Source organism: Elephas maximus, chromosome 17 (genome assembly GCF_024166365.1).
Source record: "Elephas maximus indicus isolate mEleMax1 chromosome 17, mEleMax1 primary haplotype, whole genome shotgun sequence".
NCBI classification, from domain to species: Eukaryota; Metazoa; Chordata; class Mammalia; order Proboscidea; family Elephantidae; genus Elephas; species Elephas maximus.
This window is the reverse complement of record NC_064835.1, coordinates 14,435,491-14,456,321: the sequence shown is the minus strand read 5'-3', so window position 1 is coordinate 14,456,321 and position 20,831 is coordinate 14,435,491. Positions and strand designations below refer to the sequence as shown.

At 42.1% G+C, this 20,831-nt stretch overlaps 1 protein-coding gene across 4 annotated transcripts in view; it reads right to left on the bottom strand.

The window, feature by feature from the left end:
- Positions 1-522: 522 nt before the first annotated feature.
- Positions 523-20,831, bottom strand: part of SORL1 (sortilin related receptor 1) — a 199,675-nt gene continuing 179,366 nt past the window's right edge. For all 4 annotated transcript variants that reach the window (XM_049856795.1, XM_049856797.1, XM_049856796.1 and 1 more), the window contains 7 exons: positions 19,516-19,635; positions 18,007-18,171; positions 16,614-16,788; positions 15,524-15,630; positions 12,333-12,525; positions 6,589-6,801; positions 523-4,762 (listed from right to left, as the gene is read on the bottom strand). In XM_049856795.1, coding sequence (XP_049712752.1) covers positions 4,695-4,762; positions 6,589-6,801; positions 12,333-12,525; positions 15,524-15,630; positions 16,614-16,788; positions 18,007-18,171; positions 19,516-19,635 — 1,041 coding nt within the window. In that variant the 3' untranslated portion in view covers positions 523-4,694. The remainder of the gene's footprint in view (positions 4,763-6,588; positions 6,802-12,332; positions 12,526-15,523; positions 15,631-16,613; positions 16,789-18,006; positions 18,172-19,515; positions 19,636-20,831) is intronic.

Below are 20,831 nucleotides of genomic sequence, written 5' to 3'. Positions count from 1 at the left end.
TAAATTCAAAAAGCCTGCCCCGCTCACCTAGTTCCACACTCTCCAATGTCAAATTCTAGGTCTACTTACCTTTCACATACTTATAGGTAAGTGCAGCACTCTTCATAAGACTTCATTTTCTATGGAAACCTACTGAACATGCTGTCTGACACACAGCTTCGTGCTACTGCTATGCTTTCTTCTTTTAGATGTGAAAACTGCCTTCTTAGCAAATTGTCTCTTAGCAAATGTAGTTACAGCTTTAAGGGAGCCACTTCAGTCACCGTCCCTGTGGAATACCTCTATTTACTTCTAAACAACCGCCATAACGTCTCCCCACTCCACAGCCAACACAAAGACATCGTGTTCTTCAAGGGTCCACCTTCTGAGACCAGCTTGTTAATAACAAAATGATTCCAGGTCTTAGTGCTCTCTCGTCTATGAAATAAACATCCTTTTAAGACAGACAAATCAAGTGGTGTTCAGAGACGGCATTCGCCATCTTTATTGCACTCCAAAGAACAACTCAAGACACGCATAAACTGGATGTTTTCCTGACCCAGTTAAATTTTTATTCAGTGAAAAAAGTTGACATGGAGACAAAAATCATCTTAAATTGTGCAACAATATAGTAAAATCTTCAGCAGAAATCAGTGACTTGGAAACTTATCAAGGCAATTGAAATTATAAATACCTAATTTCACTTTGGAGAGAAACAAGCACACAGTGTCTCACTTTAAATAAGAGCAGAGTAGGCCTTTATTTCGCTGCAAATACTTTTGATTTCGCCTAAAGTTTCTAATAATTCATAACAAGAGTCTCTTGATGAGAAGTGACATGGAATATCCGAGAATAATGTTCCACTCCTGCACTCATGCAGCTTCCATTTGAGCTATTACACATGAAACTAACACCATTCTTGGATTCCTTGGTTGTGATGATTTAATTTATAATATGGCTGCTCAAAATTAGTAGTGGGCAGAAACATACAACCTATCCTCTCTCAGTCCATGTTAGGTGGTGGTATCCTTTCTGAAAATGTACTTATTGTCCGTGTACCCAAGAACACATATCTCTTGCTATCTATTCCATATCGCAGTCTTGCATAGAAAGTAGTCTATATAAACTTAATGCACTGGCTTGTATTACACAAAAATTGTACCTGAAAGGCAGCACACACTCCAGTTAAGAAAAATAACATAATAGGAATATCCAGATACAATCCCAAAATAAGTGAAGAAGTGAAGGTTTTGCAGAGTTTTAAAGTCAATTCCTAAAATCAATGTGGGGTGGTATCCATTTTGGTTATATTCCTAGAACTCTTAAGGGACCCTCAGCTCTCTGCCAAAGTTAGAGAAAAATTTTCTTGGGGATTCACCATCACCCCTTCTATGCAAGTGACCAAGCAAACATGACAGGATGGAGCTCTTGCCCTTGAGGAAGTACTGAACATAATCTTACTAGGTGGAGTGACCACTGGGTGCACATTGAAGGCAGAATTCTCCAAAGGATAAATAGGTGCTTATCTATAAAGGTTTCACCATACCATGGCTCTCCCCAGTTCCCCTCAAGATGGCCACTGCTTTGAGAAAAGGTTACATTCCTAAATCATTAAGCATAGCTTCATCTATGGACCGTATAGGATGGACAGGCAAGAACATGAAGCTCTTATGCTCCACAGCTTTTCCATCCAAATGTCCCTAGTGACACCACCAGAGATGGAACCAGGCCCCAGGAACCACTTTTCCAAAAGTTAGGCATTTCAACAGGTTACCCAGCATCATAACTATTTTCCCATCTTGCCAGGGTACCAAATAGTTGCTGGAGCTTCTCATCTGTCTGGAAATAGGTCTGTGTAGACAGGGTTTCTCCCTGGAATCGTCTGGAGAATTCTACTCTGTCATTTTATCCAATGTACCCATGTCTCATAAAGCCCAAGGAGCATCAATACATAAAGGGGAAAACTCAGCTTCCAGTGAAAACCCACACACAGTTCCCTGCCCATGAAATTTGACTGGTCTGTTAATGGTCCATGAGGTCCACATGGATGTGGGCATCTGACATTCTGCTGTGCCCTGGAAAGAACAAAAGCTTCTCCCTGTACAGTTTACCCTGTAGAGATGGCATCTCCAACAAGGTACCAAAGCCCCTTCTTATGCATAAGTAACCAGGGGCTCCAATTGGTCACAATGAAAACAATTATCTGGTCCCTTCAAAGGCTGGGTGTAGTTTCTGTTCTCATTTCCTATTGCTGTTCCCACCTCTGGACTCTTGCAGACAGCATCTCTACATCAAAACTCCACAAAACTATACAGACGGAAAAAGAGTGCGTGCATCAGAAGTTCATAAAAATAGACAATTTACACATAGCTGCATCTAGCTAGTCTTCAGGAACTTAGCTCTTCTGTGTATATAAAATACTCTAGCCCTAAAAGGCTGCTTTGCTCAAACAGCACAGTGGCATTTTCCAAGGAGAGAGGTGATGGCCAGTCTACACAGTACTGTGCACAAAGCATCGCGAGGCACTGATAACTAGAACTTAATTCTCAAAAGCATCTCAAGTTGCCAGCGGGAGACATATGCTCTATAAGAAAAGCTCGCCTGTGGGAAAACTGAAAATAATGTCTCAGAGCCTTTTATACCAGCTTTTACAAACGCCATCAAGAAGTTGGCAGAAACAGAAGAAAATATAGTTTCTAGTGGTTCGATGAAATTACTTGCCTTCCACCAGATTTTCAGTCTTTCAGCTATTTAAGGAGCTTATTAAAGGAGAGGTGGCAGAGGCTGGAGCTTTAAAGAAAACTCCCAGGCTAGACATGATAAAGCCAAGGAACTTCCAGCTTTTAAACATATAAAAAAAGGAAAGCGAGAGGGAAGAAGGAAAATATGCTGGAAGTAGGCTCATCATGACCACCACTTATTTCAATTAAAAAAAAAAAAAAATAGCGCCCTACCCACACGGCATGCTAAATTTTGACAGGTTAAAATACTACTCACCTAAAAAAATAAAAATTAAAACAAAACCAAAAAATTTAATTGGCTTTTTTTGTTTTGTTTTGTTTCCCAAATAATCCCTAGGAAGAATGATACTTCTGGTTAAAATAAACCAGTCGCTGGGGAGAAGGTGATACATTGCAGCTCAAGGGAGATGAGGTTTACCAGGCTTGCATATAAAGGATGCTTCATTAGAAGCATGATTTTGGAATTTTCCCAGAGCTCCCTGCTTCTCAGCCGGGAAGAAGTTTTGCAGTGAGAGAGTCACAGTCCGGTCACAACGATGCTAGACTTGGGTACCTACAACACTACAGCTAAACAGTGGGCGCTGGCCCACAATGGATTCCACAGAACCAGCCGGCAAGTGGCCATGATTTGAATACAGGGGTGGCATTTTAAAGGCAGAAGAAAAAGCACAGCTCATTTTGCAAAGAGAATAAATGAACAAACTCTAGTGCTGTTGCTACTGTTAATTGGATTCAGTGGCCTCAAATTTGTCGATTTCTTGTATCTCTGTGATGATGAATAGCACTTTCTCTTTAGGTTGGATAGGGACAGGGGTAGAGAAGGTGAAAGAAAAGGAAAAAAATAGAGACAGAGAAGGCACTGACCCAATTCAAAAGGACTGCATATATCAGTATGGATTTTTAAGGACAAGAAGTGGCCACCTCAACACAAATATAAAATTTTACATTCGAGATTCTTCAGTGGTAAGTTAAAAAAAAAAGTAAAACAGATAACTTAGGTACTAGATTAGCCAGTGTATCTGTTAGTCACATTATGGCACAGATCTCAGAACTCTCTCCCCCAACCAGAGTGATTTTTTGCAATGACAATTAGACCAGTGTATAATAAAGCAGTGCTACAAAAAAAAAAAAAAAAAAAAAAAATTTTTTTTTTTTTTTTTTTGGTACCATTTTGTAGATTTCAAAGTTACATCTTGTACAGAGCCATATACAGAGATTCCATTAATGAACAGAAGAAAGAGGAAGCTGTTGGCTTGCAAGGCTTCCCAAGCTGCAGCTCTGCTGAACTACAATTGAGCAATGACTCAATGCTCCCTCCTATCAAATACCATTATGTGACACACAAGTGAAGGAAAGTGGGCTGCTTCCGGAATGGCAACAACAACCCTTCTGCGCCCCCGCCCCAATCCTATGGGCAAGAAGCTCATCACACGTGCAGTGTCAGATGACTACTAAAGCCTGGCCTTAAACAGAGTCCCAATAAATTAACAAAATAACACAAAAGAACCTTCCCCCATAATATACCCAAAACACTTTCATGTCAACTAAATCCGAACAAAACTTAAAAAGTTGATCACACCTTCAAGGAGAAGGGATTCCACCCATCATTCTCTCTTGAAGAGTTTATTAAATACATTTCTGCATCTTAGAAAAATAAAAGAAATGGCCAATTTACTGAACTAAAATGATCTCACAGACTTAAAAGCATGTCCAGCAAGCACAGCCCTGTAAGACTACGTTAATGTCAAATGAAAGCCATTTGGTTACTAAAATCAACCTGGTTTCAAGTTCACAGTTGATTACTACAAAGTTTATTCATTTGTTTCTTTCCTTTTTGTTTGTTTTGTTTTTGTTTTTGGCCCATATAAAAATAACAATATTGCAACTCAAAGTGCATCTTTTTAAAATAAACCATCGACTATCTTTATCAAATAAAATATTTACACCATTTGGTTTCTAGTGAGGAAAGCTCTTTCAGGCTATCACCATGGGGACGTCATCTGAAAATCCAGTTATCATAGGAGCATCTTCATCATCCTCCCCTAAAGGCGAAACAGTTTTTGGTGAGTTCCAGTACACATTTGCCAGATACCGCATCCCACCCTTTTGCCCCCTTCCTCCAACACCCTCCTCACAACTCTCAGCTAGGAAAGTCAATACCACAGCCAGCCAAGCACAGCTGTCAATTCTGAAACCTAGCCCAGCTTCCCTCCACTATTCTCGGGTCACCCTTCTCTCCATCATAATAACCAAGCCTATTCTTATGATAGCTTGAGCTTAGCAAAATAAGGGAAGCCAATCTTTTAGGAAGAAGAATCTCATTAACTTATCCCAAAAGCTAAAGGTGGGGTTTGGGTTCCCCAATGTGAGTGACCCACAGCCTACATCAGCAGTTAACTTCATAGTCTGCTTTCTCCTTTGAACTCACACTTCTCTTAGAAAAAGGATCTTGGAGGGGTTTAAGTTTTTTGAGGACAGCTTCCCAGGCTCATGGCCCCTGGTACAACACTGTAACAATCCATGTTCTGTCATTGCTATGTGGCACCTTTGACTCCTTTTGCCCCCAACAGAAGTAAACAACACCCCAGCCCCCAATTCACGTGAGGCAGTCCATGTGCTTGCTTCGTAAGGAAGGAAAGAAATCAAGAATAAAAGGGGACAGAGCGAATAGCAAATGATTGGTGAATGGGAATGCACAAATGTCTTTATATACAAAGCAAAAGTAATTACAACTAATTTTACTGAGGAAAGAGTTATGTAAACTCACATTCACCAAACTGAGCTTTGGGAAGTCTTTTAACACTCCCATTTTATTATATGAAGTGTTTAACAATCTGAACATACAGACATTTCTGAAAGGAATATGTCCTTTTTCCATGCTGTATGTTATTGATACATCAAATATGAATGCTTGGCGAGATTGCAGTAGCAATGTAAGAGAAAAAAGCCACACAGAAAGGACATCTACTGGTAGAAACTGAGTGGGAAAGCATTATTTTTTTCTTATCTAGGACCTCCAGAAGGAGCCCAGGTGGCACAATGGTTAAGGGCTCAGTTGCTAACCGAAAGGTTGGTGATTCAAACCCACCAGTCGCTCCATGGGAGAAACAACCTGGCAATCTGCTCCCGTAAAGATTACAGCCTAGGAAACTCTATGGGGCAGTTCTACTCCGTCGTATAGGGTCGCTATGAGTCAGAATCGACCCAATGGCAACAGATTTGGTTTTTAGTTTTTGTTACGGATTGAATCATGTCCCCCGCAAAATATGTGCTGAAATCCTAACCACTGTACCGTGAATGCGACCCTGTTTGGAAATAGGGGTTCTCTTTTACGTTAACGGTCATACCTGAGCAGGTGGGTCCTAAACCTAATCTCTGCTGAGCGGTATCTTATAAAGGGTAATACAGACAGAGAGACAGACACACACAGTAGGAAAAGACCATGTGAAGAAATGTCTACAAGACAAGGAACACCCAGGCCTACTGACAAGAAAGGACCCTCCCCTAGAACGGATGCCCAGATTTGGACTTCTAGCGTCCAAAACTGTGAGACAATAAATTTCTGCTCTTTAAAGCCACCTACTTTGTGTCATTTTGTTATGGCAGCACTATGTAATTAAGACACTCTCTCAGATCAGAATTAAGGTTACTGAAGAGAATACTGGTATTCTAATCTCAAGATAGTTAAAATCTAAGGGGTCTAACTGGTTTATCCCAAAGCAGCAGAATCACTGATTAATGAATAACTCATTTGAAGTAAAGGCTGAAGTGTCCACCGATGGGCTTAAGGTAGGTGTTTCCCATACTAGTCATTGGCTTTGTGTGGTCTGCTCGGAGAGGAAGAACCAACCTCCCCTGGCCCACTTACCCAGGTCATCCCCTGAGGAGAAGATGGCGGAGCCTAGCCTGGAGCTGTAGTGGCTATTGGCAAATGCAGTGAAGCTGCTTTGCAGCCTCCGATGCTTCATGTAGAGGATGGCAAACCCGACGCCCAGGCTCAGCAGTATCAGGAACAAGATGGGTACCACCACTGCAGCTACATCGGTAGATCTGGCACCCTGAATCGCTGATGCATCTGCACCTGCCAAGGCATGATTTCAACCAATAAGCCTCCTACCTATGGACAGGAGAATGAACAAGCACCCCACTCAACAAAAACACTAGGCATTTGCAATAACTACCCAAGCCAAGTCCTGGGTGACCCAAACAGTTAATATGGTCAGCTGCTAACCAAAAGGTTAGAGGTTCGAGTCCACCCACAGGTACCTCAGAAGAAACGTCTGGTGATCTACTTCTGAAAAATCAGCCATTGAAAACCCCGTGGAGCACATGACACACACGGAGCTGCCATGAATCAGAGTCGACTCAATGGCAAGTGGTTTTACCCGAGCCACCTGCCTGATGTGACACATTCCTGCACGTGATGCTTGGCTGTTTCCTGACTACTTGCCATGAGCTGAGAGTCCATGGGCCTTGTGCATGCAAATACGATAATTACATTAGACTCCTAATCACTGCCTTGTTGGTTATTTAGATAATCTCTTGGAAGGGAGACCTTTGTTGGGGCATCAACATTGATTTCATTAGCATTATTACTTAAGACCACTTGCTTGCCTTGCATAAGAGGATGTGAAATCAGACCACTAATTAACGAGATTGCAATTATTTTCCCCTACTTGGTGCCAAAGTCACTCTGAACTGCAATTACCTGAAGCTCCATTAAGTGATACAAATGAGATTTCCTTTACTAGAACACTGGCTTAACAGCTCATGAAGTTTTACGAGGTTTTTTACTTAAATAAAAGAGAAAGAGACAGAACCTTTCCTTAAACATTTAACATTTTGAAAGCTCTTTGCAAAGCCACTTAGGTGCTTATAACAGTGATGCCCCCTCCCCACTGTCTTACATGCTCACTTTATCATATGGTTTAGTGACAGATTTGTGCTACTGAGGCTGAAGGGCCAAGCCACACCCCGTTGGGTTGGGGGCCAGTCTCCTTGAAAGGGATATACTATTCGTGCCAAAAATCTTATGAAAAGGCTGAGCCTGAGGCAGAAAATGGAACTTAGGAGGCAGTTCTTTGCCGAGGAAGCGGAAGAGACTTTCCTGGATCTAGGTCTCCACGAGGAGGTTGTTCTCTGATGTGGGGGGAGGAGGTGTGGGCAGGCAGCGCCCTCACTACCCAGGAGCATTCTGGCAAGGAACTTGTAAAGACGGACAAGAGAGCAATCACTCTTTGTGAGCCTAATCAAATAATTCAACACTCATTTCTTTATTTAAATTTCCTTGGTTAAAGTACCTAAAAAAGAAAAACTCTAGAAAAATCATATCTAATGTGTCCCAACCTAACCTCATTCAGGCAATGGTAAATTAAGGGACCATTTTAGGCTGCAGTAACAAACTGGACACCAGCATGGCAGAAGCAACAGAAATTAGTGAGCTTCCACCCCCCACTTCCAAGGAGAAAGTGAATACCAAGGGCAAGATGTAGGCCACGAGGTCTAGCCAAGAGACTCTGCCTAACAATCTTGGTTTTATGAAGACAGTTGACCTCCCAACAGTTTTTCCCAAAGTTTATTTCATAGGTTGCTAACTGGTTTTACTTAAAGAAGGGATTCTTTTTGAGAAATGGAGTCCCTGGGTGGCACAAATATTTAAGCGCTGAACTGCTAACCCTAAGGTTGGCAGTTCAAACCCACCCAGAGGAGCCTTGGAAGAAAGGTTTGGTGATCTGCTTCTGAAAGGTCACAGCCTTGAAAACCCTATGGAGCACAGTTCTACTCTGCACACATGGGGTTGCCAGGAGTAGGACTCAGTCGATGGCAACAGGTTTTTTTGCTGTTGTTGTTTATTTGGAAAACACTAGGTTAACAACCATCTCAGTGTTTGTTTTTTGTAGGAGTTCTCAGTCTCTAATATGCTAATAAAAAACCAAGCCAAAACCACAGCAACACTATGGGACAGCACAGAACTGCCCCGTATGGTTTTCAAAGCTGTAAATGTTTACAGAAGCATGCGGCAAATTATTTTAAATTTATCTTTACACTCTTCTTCATTTTCTATACGTTCTATAATAGTCTTTATCACGGGGAACTAACAACAACACCTAACAACAATGGCACCTAACAACGACAACATTCACTGTCTAGATTTCACATGCATATGAGGAGACTTAAAATACCACGGCTTGAGTCAGCTGCACCTTAGTCCTCAAAGTGACAGCTTGGCTTTTTAACAAATCAAAGTGGTCCTCTGCAGCAGATTTGCCCAATGCAATACATCATTTGATTTCTTGACTGCTGCTTCCATGGGTTGTTGACTGTGGATCCAAGTAAAATGAAATCCTTGACAACTTCAATCTTTTCTCTGTTTATCATGATGTTGCTTATTGGTCCAGTAAGGATTTTTGTTTTTTTTCTGTTGAGGTGTAATCCATACTGAAGGCTGTGGTCTTCGACCTTCATCAGTAAATGCTTCGGGTTCACTTTCAGCAACCAAGGTTGTGTCATCTGCATATTGCAGGTTGTTAATGAGTCTTCTTACAATCCTGATGCCTCCTTCTTTCTCATATAGTACACTAGATAACCTGCTCAGCATACACACTAAGTATGATGAAAGGATACAACCCTGATGCACACCTTTCCTAATTTTAATCCACACAGTATCCCCTTCGACTGCCTCTTGGTCTATGTACAGGTTCCTCAGGAGCATGATTAAGTGTTCTGGAATTCTCATTGTTTGCAATATTATCCATAATTTGTTATGATCCACACAGTTGAATGCCTTTCCATAGTCAATAAAACACAGGTAAACATCTTTCTGGTATTCTCTGCTTCCAGCCAAAATTGGTTAGATATCAGCAATGATATCCTTTGTTCCACGTCCTTTTCTGAATTTGGCTTGAATTTCTGGTAGTTTCATGTTGATATACTGCTGCAACCACTTTTGAATGATCTTCAGTAAACTTTTACTTGTGTGTGATATTAATGATATTGTTCAATAATTTCCGCGTTCTGTTGGATCACCTTCTTTGGAATGGGCACAAATACAGATCTCTTCAAGTCGTTTGGCCAGGGGGCTGGCTGTCTTTCAAATTTCTTGACATAGATAAGTGAGTACCTCCAGCACTGCATCTGTTTGTTGGAACATCTCAATTGGTATTCCATCAATTCCTGGAACCTTACTTTTTGCTAATGTCTCCAGTGCAGTTTGGACTTCTTTCTTCAATACCATCGGTTCCTGATCATATGCTACCTCCTGAAATGGCTGAACTTCCACCAATTCTTTTTGGTACAGTGACTCTGTGTATTCCTTCCATCTTCTTTTGATGCTTCCTATGTCATTTAATATTTTGTCCATAGAGTCCTTCACTATTGCAACTAGAGGCTTGAATTTTTTCCTCAGTTCTTTCACCTTGAGAAATGCCAAGTGTGTTCGTCCCTTTTGGTTTTCTAACTCCAGATCTTAGCACATTTCATTGTAATACTTCACTTTGTCTTCTCGAGCTGCCCTTTGAAATCTTTTGTTTAGCTCTTTTGTGTGATCATTTCTTCCATTCCCTTTAGCTACTCCATGCTCAAGAGCAAGTTTCAGAGTCTCTTCTGACATCCATTTTGGTCTCTTCTTTCTTTCCTGTCTTTTTAATGATCTTTTGTTCTCGTCATGTATGATGTCCTTGATGTCATCCCACAACTTGTCTGGTTTTCGATCATTAGTATCCAGTGTGTCAAATCTATTCTTGGGATGGTCTCCAAATTCAGGTCGGAAATACTCAAGGTCGTATTTTGGTTCTAGTGGACTTAATTTTCTTCAGCTTCAGCTTGAACTTGCATATAAGCAATTGATGGTGTGTTCCGCAGTCGGCCCCTGGTCTTGTTATGACTGATGATATTGAGCTTCTTCATTGTCTCTTTCCACAGATGTAGTGGATTTGATTCCTGTGTATTCCATCTGGTGAGGTCCATGTGTAGAGTCGCCTTTTACTTTGTTGAAAAAAGGTATTTGCAATGAAGAAGTCGTCGGTCTTGCAAAATTCTAGAACATGATCTGTGGTGTCATTTCTATCATCAATGCCATATTTTCCAATTACTGATCCATCTTTGTTTCCAACTTTCGCATTCTAATCACCGGTAATTATCGATGCATCTCGATCACATGCTTGATTAATACCGGACTGCAGAAGTTGGTAAAGGTCTTCAATTTCTTCTTCTTTGGCATTAGTGATTGGTGCATAAATTTAAATAATAGTCATATTAACTGGTCTTACTTTCAGGCATATGGATATTATCCTATCACTGACTTGTACTTCAGGATAGATCTTAAAATTTTTTTTTTTTTTTTTTTACAACGAATGGGATGCTGCCCCTCTTCATTTTGTCAATCCTTTTTTTTTAGCATAGACCATATGGTTGTTTGATTCAAAATGGCCAATATCAGTGCATTTGTGATCTTTATGAGCTCCACTTCATTTCTGATGACTTTCAATTTTCCTAGACTCATACTTCATACATTCTACGTTCTGACTATTAATGGAAGTTTATAGCTGTTTCTTCTCATTTTGAGTCGTGCCACATGAGCAAACGAAGGTCCCAGAAGCTTTACTTCATCCACGTCATTAAGGTCAACTCTACTTTGTGGAAGCAGCCCTTTCCTAGTCATATTTTGAGTGTCTTCCAACCTGAGGGGCTCATCTTCTGGCACTATATCAGACAATGTTCCACTGCTATTCATAAGGTTTTCACTGGTCAATTTTTTTCAGAAGTAGACTTCCCTAGTTTATCTTAGGTCTGGAAGCTCCACTGAAGCCTGTCCACCTTTGGTGACCCTGCCACTATTTGAAATATCAGCGGCATAGCTTCCAACATCACAGCAACAAGCAAGCCAACGAAGTACGACAAACTGACAGATGAGTGGTGGAAATATGCTAATGGACCCAAAGAATCTCCAAAGGGGCTGTGGTCTGCAATGTTATCCTTTTATAGGGTGGCTCCAAGAGGAATTATTCCACCAGAACACACTGTGGGAAGCACTACACAATGGAACATTAAACTCTATGACAAAATGTGGACTTGACCACTGGTTAGTACTTGGCTCGGAGTAAACAGAACTAAAAAGACCTGTCGCATATTGTTGTTTCTGTTTTTGTTTTTTTTAATTCCTGGCCAAGCTATGATGATATAAGCAGACTAACTTTCTGTGTAAAAACAGTGTGGTTCCAACACAACGGCCCAAATCTGTGACTGTCTATAAGACAGAGATCCCAGGTCAAATTCAGGTCTTGATCTGAGGCCAGCAGTATGGGACTTATAGCTACTACGCAAGGATGGAGGAGGACATCGACTGACTTGTATCAGCCTTGCATTTCCTCCCCCCACAATGGTGCTTTACATTCAGAATATGGTCACCTTTGAAATCCCAGCTCCTCGGACCATGCCTGGCTCAGGACCGTTTTTTTGTTACATCAATTAGTGACTAATTAAAACGGTATACAAATGATTTTCTCTTGAGCTGAGAGAATATTTTAAATGCGTTTCAGAAAGATACATGTTCATCAAACCACATGCCTCCTTGCTACCTTCCCAGAACTGAAGACAGCAGTCACAGTGACTTACCAGTTCCCAAATCGTCAAAGAGCAGGACAGCAGGCTCCCCACAGATCTGGTTGCCAAAAAGGCATCTTGCTTGGACAGTGAAAGTGTAATTATGACCCATCTTCAGATTGGAAATTTTAAAGAAATTGTCAGTGGTATTCCCAAGGTAAGCTGAGATATTCATGGCACTATCAAACATGTGTACCTCGTACCCCTGCGAACAGACACACAGAGAGATGGCTCAGGAAGCTGAACAAGGAGCCTGACAGTGTCATTACCGGTTCAACTTTATGTGGACTCCTTATGCAGGATTTTATAGACACTAAAGCACTTTGGGTTTCTTCCCAGTTGTTTTTATATTACAACTAAGATACTGGACTCAGAAGATAGGAATTTTCCCACCCCAAATGTCTGAAATAACTGATACACCCACTTAGCAGCTGAATAGTGAAAAATGAAAAGTGTAGCCCTAAAAAAAGCCATTTTAGCAAATATTTTGGTACACACACACAAAGTTCCAGACAGCAGTCCACTTGTCTCAAGCAACATTGTTATTGTTGTTAGTTGCCACTGAGCCAGCCCCCAACTCATGGTGATCCCATTCCCAATGCAATGAAATACTGTCCAGTCCTGCACCTTCCCCATGATCAGCTGTAGATCAGACCATGTGATCCATAGGATTTCACCGGCTGATTTTTCACAAGTAAATCACCAGGCCCTTCTTCCTAGTCCATCTTAGTCTGGAAGCTCTGCTGAAACCTGCTGAGCATCATAGCAATAGGCAAGTCTCCCCTGACAGATGGGAGATGGCTGTGCATGAGACACACTGACAGGGAATCAAACCTGGGTGTCCCACATGGACGGTGAGAATTCTACCGCTGAAACACCAATACCCCTCACTCAAGCCATGTTAAATACCTCTAATGAATCTGGACAATTTAGTAACAATTTTTTGTATAGGGATTTGACTAATAATAAATCCAGGTCATGATGGTCTCAAGCATTAAAGCAGGGAAAGGGAACTTGTAATTAGAACAGACAGGGCATTTCTTTCTGAAACTACGTGCAGGGACACTACTGTCCGAGCACAGCTCACTTTCTGTCTCCTCTTCAAAGCAGATCTCAGGCCCCTATTCACTAGAGGAGAGTATTCAATCTCTTGCTAGTTAGACTGACTCAGGAAGAGCCCTAGGCTCCTGTGTTGAGATAGATTAACTCTGAGTACAGCCCTGACCCAGGATGTGGGCTGCAATCAGGGCTGACTACTGGACTTGTCTGCTGATCTCCAAGTACTTCAGTGACAAGACTACCAATCCTCCATCACCTTTCCTTCCCTCTCTCCCCTCCAAAAAAGACTTCATGCCTTATCTCCCAGTTACATATTGGGCCCTAGTTCACAGTTTTGGTCTCTTCATCCCCATTCCACTGACTTGCCCTATTATCTGACTCACAGTAAAGTCAGAAGAAGGATATGCTATGCTTATGCCAGGACCCTCTGCTAGGAATGGAATACTAACCTGCAATCTCCACTTAAAAGCTGGGCTTCCACCACCCAGAGAGGTCCTCTTATGTCAAACAGCTGCCAAACTGGGCCCTGCAATACCACCTGCCTGGAATCCCATTCCTCTGTGGTTTTAGGAACTAAAAAAAACTAGCATTTATTATTTTCTAGCTAATATGTATGCTGAGTAGAATATTTATAAAATACATAAAGGCATAAAGAAAAAAAATTAAATTACACAAACATCAACCACTCATAATTCATTTAACCAGTCACCTTCTGTTGGGCATTTAGGTTGTTTCCTATTTCTTGTTATTATAAAAAATGTTACACTGAACAGCCTTGTACATAAATTCTTTATGCACATTATTTTCTTAGAGTAAATTCCTAGAAGACTTGTGGAGATAAAGGATGTGAGCACGTTTAATGTTTTTGATACATATTACCAAAGGGTCTTACAGAAGTTTGAACCAATTTATATTCCCACAGTACTTATTTTGCTAACTATTCCCAATTCTGGTAATGTTCTTCCATCCCAAATCTTTGCCAATTTAATAAGAAAGTGCTCTCTCTTTGTTGTTAAAATTACTAATGAGGCTGAATGTTTTCTTCTTTTGCTTACTGCTGCTGAAATTTTTTACGTTGCTACCTGTTGCTTTTTGAGAATTAAGAATATTAGTGCTTTGAATTGATATGAAAGTTCTCTTTAAGTTTAAGGGTGCTAATTATTTATCCGTCAGAGTTGCGAGAGTGGAGAGAATTCTCACAGAGTTGTGAGAGCTTTCAAATGATAATTTAGCTTCGCATCTGGCATTAACCTGTGACTATATAGAACCCTAGGGCAGTCTGCCTACAGCACACCTTCAAGCAGAGACCTTGGGTGGTACAAAGGGTTAAGGCACTTGGTTGCTAACAGAAAAGTTGGACGCTGGAGTCCACTCAGAGGAACCTCGGAAGAAAAGGCCTGGTATCTTCACAAAAAATCAGCCACTGGAAACCATATGGAGCATAGTTCTACTCTGACACATGCCATGATTCGGAGTTGACTCAACGGCAGTTGGTTATGGGTTATACCTCCAGGAAGCCATAGTTCACTCGCTGGGTTTCTATTTAGCTAATGTTTTGATGTTAATCAGGCCAACCCAGTTCCACTCAAGAATCTGTCCACTCCTGGATGGCAAACCTACTCCCAAGTCTCGGCTCCCCTTCCCCTATCTCCTGTTATGAATACAGGAATTGGCTGTGTCTTGCTTACAACACACAAAACAACAAACAAGGTGGTTTTCTTATGTCAATGGAGTATCTTCAAGTTCTTGCTCCCTCTAATTTCTCTGAGATGACAAATCAGCTCCTGGCACTCAAGCCACAGCCTTTGGGAGTGATGAGATTCTTGGCTCAGATGCTGAACCCCAGCCCAGCTTCAGGAAGCACAGTGAGGGCTCCCTCACCCATTTCCCTTTCTTTCAGGGAAGACAAGTTCAGGATTAAAAAGTGCTTAGTGTAGAGATTCTCATCTTTAATGGGCAGTAGAAACGTTTCACTAATTAGCAATCCCACAGATAAAGGTCTTTTAACTCTCAAGTTCACTTCCTTGTCCTTATTCTTTTTTTTTTCTTCCTCTAGCTATGCCAGCATGCTGTTCACAGGCTCATCTCTAAAATCACGTTTCAATTAGATCTCGAAAGTCATGGAGAATGAGGGAGGAACTTACCCTGCTTTCATTAAAATGCTTTTCCTTTAAAGCTAGGCTCTTCCAAAATAGTAGAACGTGGTCATTTTCCGTTATGATTTTTAAGGCATCAGGTGCTGATAACGAAACTGAAAATTAAAGACAAAATAGGATGCAGTTAAAAGTTAACAGATACACATTCAAACCTCCATTTCCTTGTCTGTAAAAGGGAGATCAGTAATATTAACCTTGAAGGGCTGGGTGAGGAAACGCATATATACTGGTCAGTACAGAATCTAGCACATGGTTGATACTCTTTAACTAAAAAAAAAACTAGCACCTGTTTTTTTATTATTATAACACATTTAGCCAAGAAATTTGGAGAGGGCTTGGTTTGACAGCTTATGGACCCAAGGATGGCCAAAAGCAATGGAGGTGGGAAGGCTGGAGGTATGGGGACCTGGCTCCAAAGCCTCCTTGATACGGCACGCTGTACATCTGCCTGGATGTCTGCACTGGTTCCTGTCCACAGAGGATCCTCAGAACTACAGAGCTCTGCCTGAAGACGGAGCCTTGGAGTGACAGGGGATAGCCCAGGAACACTGCTCATACTGCCAGCTGTATGGGACACAGCCTCCATTACTGAAACTCCCGACACTATCTGCTGCCATCCGAATAACTGAATATGCTATATGTACTCTGGCTGCTGAGTCAGCCTTCTAATCTACTGCCCAGTTATTGGGGTCCCTCTCCATTTCTACATGTCACATTGCCACAAGAGACTACCGCGACTTCAGATCAGGTCCCCAGATGCAAGCTTGGCCTGACTGGCAAGTCTTCAGTTTTGTTTCCTAACTCTTGGGCTTTCCTCCTTTTCTCCCCTAGCAGTATCAAAAATAGCTAGGAGAGAGGAGACTAAAAGAATGTGGGAAGCACCAGCCATTCCCAGCCCATGGTGCCCTGGCCACCAGACTGCAGCCCAGACCACTTGCCCCCCTCACTGCCCTCTCCATTGGGCACAAAGAGGGCCTTTCCCATACAATTCCAAAAAGAAAGGGCCCATCTAGAGCTGTCCTAATGCTCCGTGGGAGCCTTCCACCGAGAGAAGGCCTCTAATCTCCCTGCGGCTTACCCGTGGTAATTTTTATACTGGAATCTTTGCTCATGTTCCCCAGTTGGACAATGACATGGTATTTCCCTCCAGGTTCCAACTTGTTAATGGTGTATTCCACGGTACTGTTGCGGGACCTGACTTTGTAGCTCCTGTCGGTCTTCCTTATTAGATCTTTAACTGCAATTGCATATAACTAAAAGAAGAAAAAAGCCACCTTAACGGTAATCAGAAGCTTTGCATTTTTTACTCTTTGAAGTTCAACAGTGCACAACGTCACCTAAGTATATCAGTGGCTGTGACCAATGGCAACATTATCTTGAGCTCCAAAGTCTGGCTTCGTCCTTTGGAAAGCCTTTGGACTGGCCAGATCCAACCTTATTAACAGGCATTCATCCACAGAACTGTGTATACAATTATCATTTAGATCTAGAAAAGGCCACATTAATTGTGACATCAGCAGATAGGCTGGAGTAGCCAAGAAAAACCCAAACTCAAAGTTGAGTATCTCCATCATGCCATGGCTTGGGAATATTGTCAGTAGAGAAGTAATGAATAATAATGTTTAGTCCTAGCTCTAATGAACAGAAAACTAGACTTGATTCTCATGTGTACGGGTAAGGGAAAAATAAAGAGGCATATCGTAGGTACCAGAAACTCAACCATAAGGAAGAAGTTGAGAGTCAAGAGGAGTCATAATATTGACGAGAGTAATCATGCATTTAAAATTAACCACCCCAGTGAGGGTGGAGTAAAAGCAGCCAAGAGCAATGGAAAATGGAAGCCATTTTCTAGAATCACTGTCCTTTCTTTGAGCAGAGGTCAGCAAACTTTTTCCGTAAGGGGCCAGACAGTAAGTATTTTAGACTTTGGTTGCCAGATGGTCTCCATCACAACGACTCAACTCTATTGTTTGTATCATAAAAGCAGCCATATACATTATGCAAAAAAATGGGTGTAGCTTGGTTCCAATAAAATTTTATTTACAAAAACAGGTGATGGGCTACACTTAGCCCACAGGCTACAGTGTGCTGACTCTGTTTTAGAAGGTCAGGGAGGGAATGCGAGAGAAGAGGGAGGAAGGAGGGACAAACCAAATGACAGCTGGGCATAATGGTGAAGAGCCAACTAAAAAGAGGCCCCTGTTCAGTTCACACAGAGATGAAAAGCCAGGTGATCTAATTCTAAAAAATCATCCATTGAAAACCCTATGGAGCACAGTTCTATCCTGACACATATAAGGTCACCATGAGTCAGGGTCGACTTGAAAAGTGGTCAGTTATAAAGACTCTGTATTTAGCCAGGTAGAACTGGGCAGGTGTTCCAATCACTAGGCCTATATTTCTTGCCCCATTATCGGATGTCTCCACCCATCCCAAGAACAAGCAAGGCTGCTGGATGCCTGTCCGCTTACCAGGTCCTGGTCAGGAGAATCATACGGTGACTCCCACTTGATGACAGCTGAGGTTTTGCCTGTATGCACCGCATGCAGGTGACGGGGTGGAAGCCTGCTGTCCGGGATCATCTTCACTACAACGTAGTCGGACGATGGCCCTTCATAGGGCTCCACCACACGGACCTAGGGCCCAAGCACATGCACAGGAAGTAAACACTGCATGAGTTTTAGACAATCTCTACTAGAATTTTTTTTTTTTAAACAAAATAGTGGCTCATGTATACAATATCAGTACAGAAAGATATAAGATGTAAAATAATTCCCTACCTACCCCAGGTCTCTAATTCATTTTCTCACAGTCAGCACTGGTAGCAGTTTCTTGTGCTTCCTTCCAGAATTATCCCATACATGCAGAAGCAGAGCTGTAAGAGTGGGTGTGTGCACATACATATACAAAGCGTGTGTATGGGTATAGGAGCCCTAGCGGCGCAGTGGTAAAGAGCTACGCCTGCCAACCAAAAGGCTGGCTGTTCAAATCTACCAGCTGCTCCTTGGAAGCCCTATGGGACAGTTCTTCTCTGTCCTATAGGTCGCTATGAGTCAGAATCAACTGGATGGCAATGGGTTTGGTTTTTTTTGGTATGTGTATAAATGTATATATACACATATATGAGCATGTACGTATAAACAGGAAACCCTGTTGGCATAGTAGTTAAGTGCTATGGCTGCTAACCAAAGGGTCGGCAGTTCGAATCTGCCAGGCGCTCCTTGGAAACTCTATGGTGCGGTTCTACTCTGTCCTATAGGGTCGCTGAGTCAGAATTGACTCAATGGCACTGGGTTTGGTTTTTTTTTTTTTTGGATGTATATATATATATATATATATATATATATACATACACATGCATGTGCATAAATGGATACGTGTATAAATGCATACATACGTGTGTGCATAAATGTGTACATATACATATATGCATGTGTGTGTATGTAGCTTATTTTATCTTTACACAAATGAAAAACAGTACCCATACTATTATGCTCTTTGATTCTTTCACTCAACAAAGCAGCTTAGAGATTTAGACTTGAACTTCTTTTGGATGGTTGCCCAATACTCCGTCCCATGGAGGACCATAGTATCTTTCACCAGTCCTCTCTCGACACTGGTTTCCGGTCTCTTGCTATCCCAAGTACTGCTGCCCCAAACATCTTTTCACATGTATCTCTGGACACACGTACAAGTATACAGGTTAAATTCCTTGAAATGGAATCCTACAAAAGCTTTTGATTTATGCATTCTTGTGACTCATTCGCCTAATTATCAATACTTTGCCATAGAGCTGCAGTTGATCAAGCTGCTGTCCTGTTTCAGGCAGGTGCTGGCGAAATGGGAGCAACTTCCCTCTCGTCACACACTCAGTGTCTGGACTCCAGGCCTCCAGATCCCCAGGCTCTGGGTCAGGGCTCAGGAGGCCGCCAAGTATGGCATCCCTCAAAAAACAGAAACTGCACAGACATGAAGCTTACCAGAAACAAATACTGCTCGTCCCCACTGACAATAACTGTCCCGTTGTGCAGTGAAGTCGTCAGGCTCTTCGGGTTGCCATAGAGGTCAAGAAAGGACGTAGCGTAGAAAATACCATAAACCTGACAAACGCAGAGAATGGAAAAGGACATCAGCTCACTAGTTAATGACCTCATCCTCTTGAAATCCCTAATTAAGCCCCTTCGAACTGCATCAATATTTACAGAGAAGGCACATTGAGCTAGGCACCATATCAGCACCTAAAAAGATAAAGATGAGGTGGTCTCTGTCCTCTAAGAGCCCAGTCTTGAGGAGAGATGGACGAGAGGAAAAACAGACATGATTATATCTGAGAAGGTTCACGTACAGAGCTTTCAATGCTATCCTAGCCAGCTAGGAGGGTTAGCAGGGAGGGTGGCCCTCTGCCCATCTGCAGCACAGATGGGGGAAATGAGTGGATTTGCTGAGTGAGGTAGAGGCTGTGGGAGTCTGCAGAGGGTAAACAGCACAGGAAGTATGTGTGTGGAGGGAGGCCAGGATGGATACTGCTAGCTGCCCAGACAATACCCATTCTCCTTTTCTTCCTTAGTATGACTCTGGTTGACAGTGAGAATCGCCATCTAGAAAAAAGATAACACCTGGAAGCCAGGAGAGGCCACATGACTAAGTGTTGGTCAATGTATCTACACAGAAGGGTAATGTGGGATCTTCATGATGGCTCATTAAAAGAGGGACAAGCCTTCCCCTTCCTTCCTGCTGCCTGGGTACAGACAGTAGTTGTGGCTCCTCTTGGACCACGAGGTGACCTTGAAGATAGACACCACATACTAAAGATGGCAGAGCCAGGGTCCGGGATCAAATTGTGCTGCTGCTACAGAAGCCCTGTGTCTAGTCACCTAGTGCTGCTATAACAGAAGTACCACAAACGGATGACTTTAAAAAGAGAAATATATTTTCTCACAGTTTAGGAGGCTAGAAATCTGAATTCAGAGTGCCAGCTCTAAGGGAAGGCTTTCTCTCTCTGTCAGCTCTGGAGGAAGGCCCTTATCTCTTTGAGCTTCTGCTCCTGGGTGATCTTCAGGTGGCTTGGCACCTCTCTTCCCCCATCTCTGCTTCTTTCCCTTGCTTATTTAATCTCTTTCACATCTTGAAAGCAACTGACTTAAGACACATCCTACACTAATCCAGTGTCATTAACATAACAAACACAATCCACTCCCAAATGGGATTATAACCACGGGCATAGAGGTTAGGATTTACAACACATAATTCTAGGGGACATAATTCAATCCATAACACCTTGGATGCTGATCTCCAA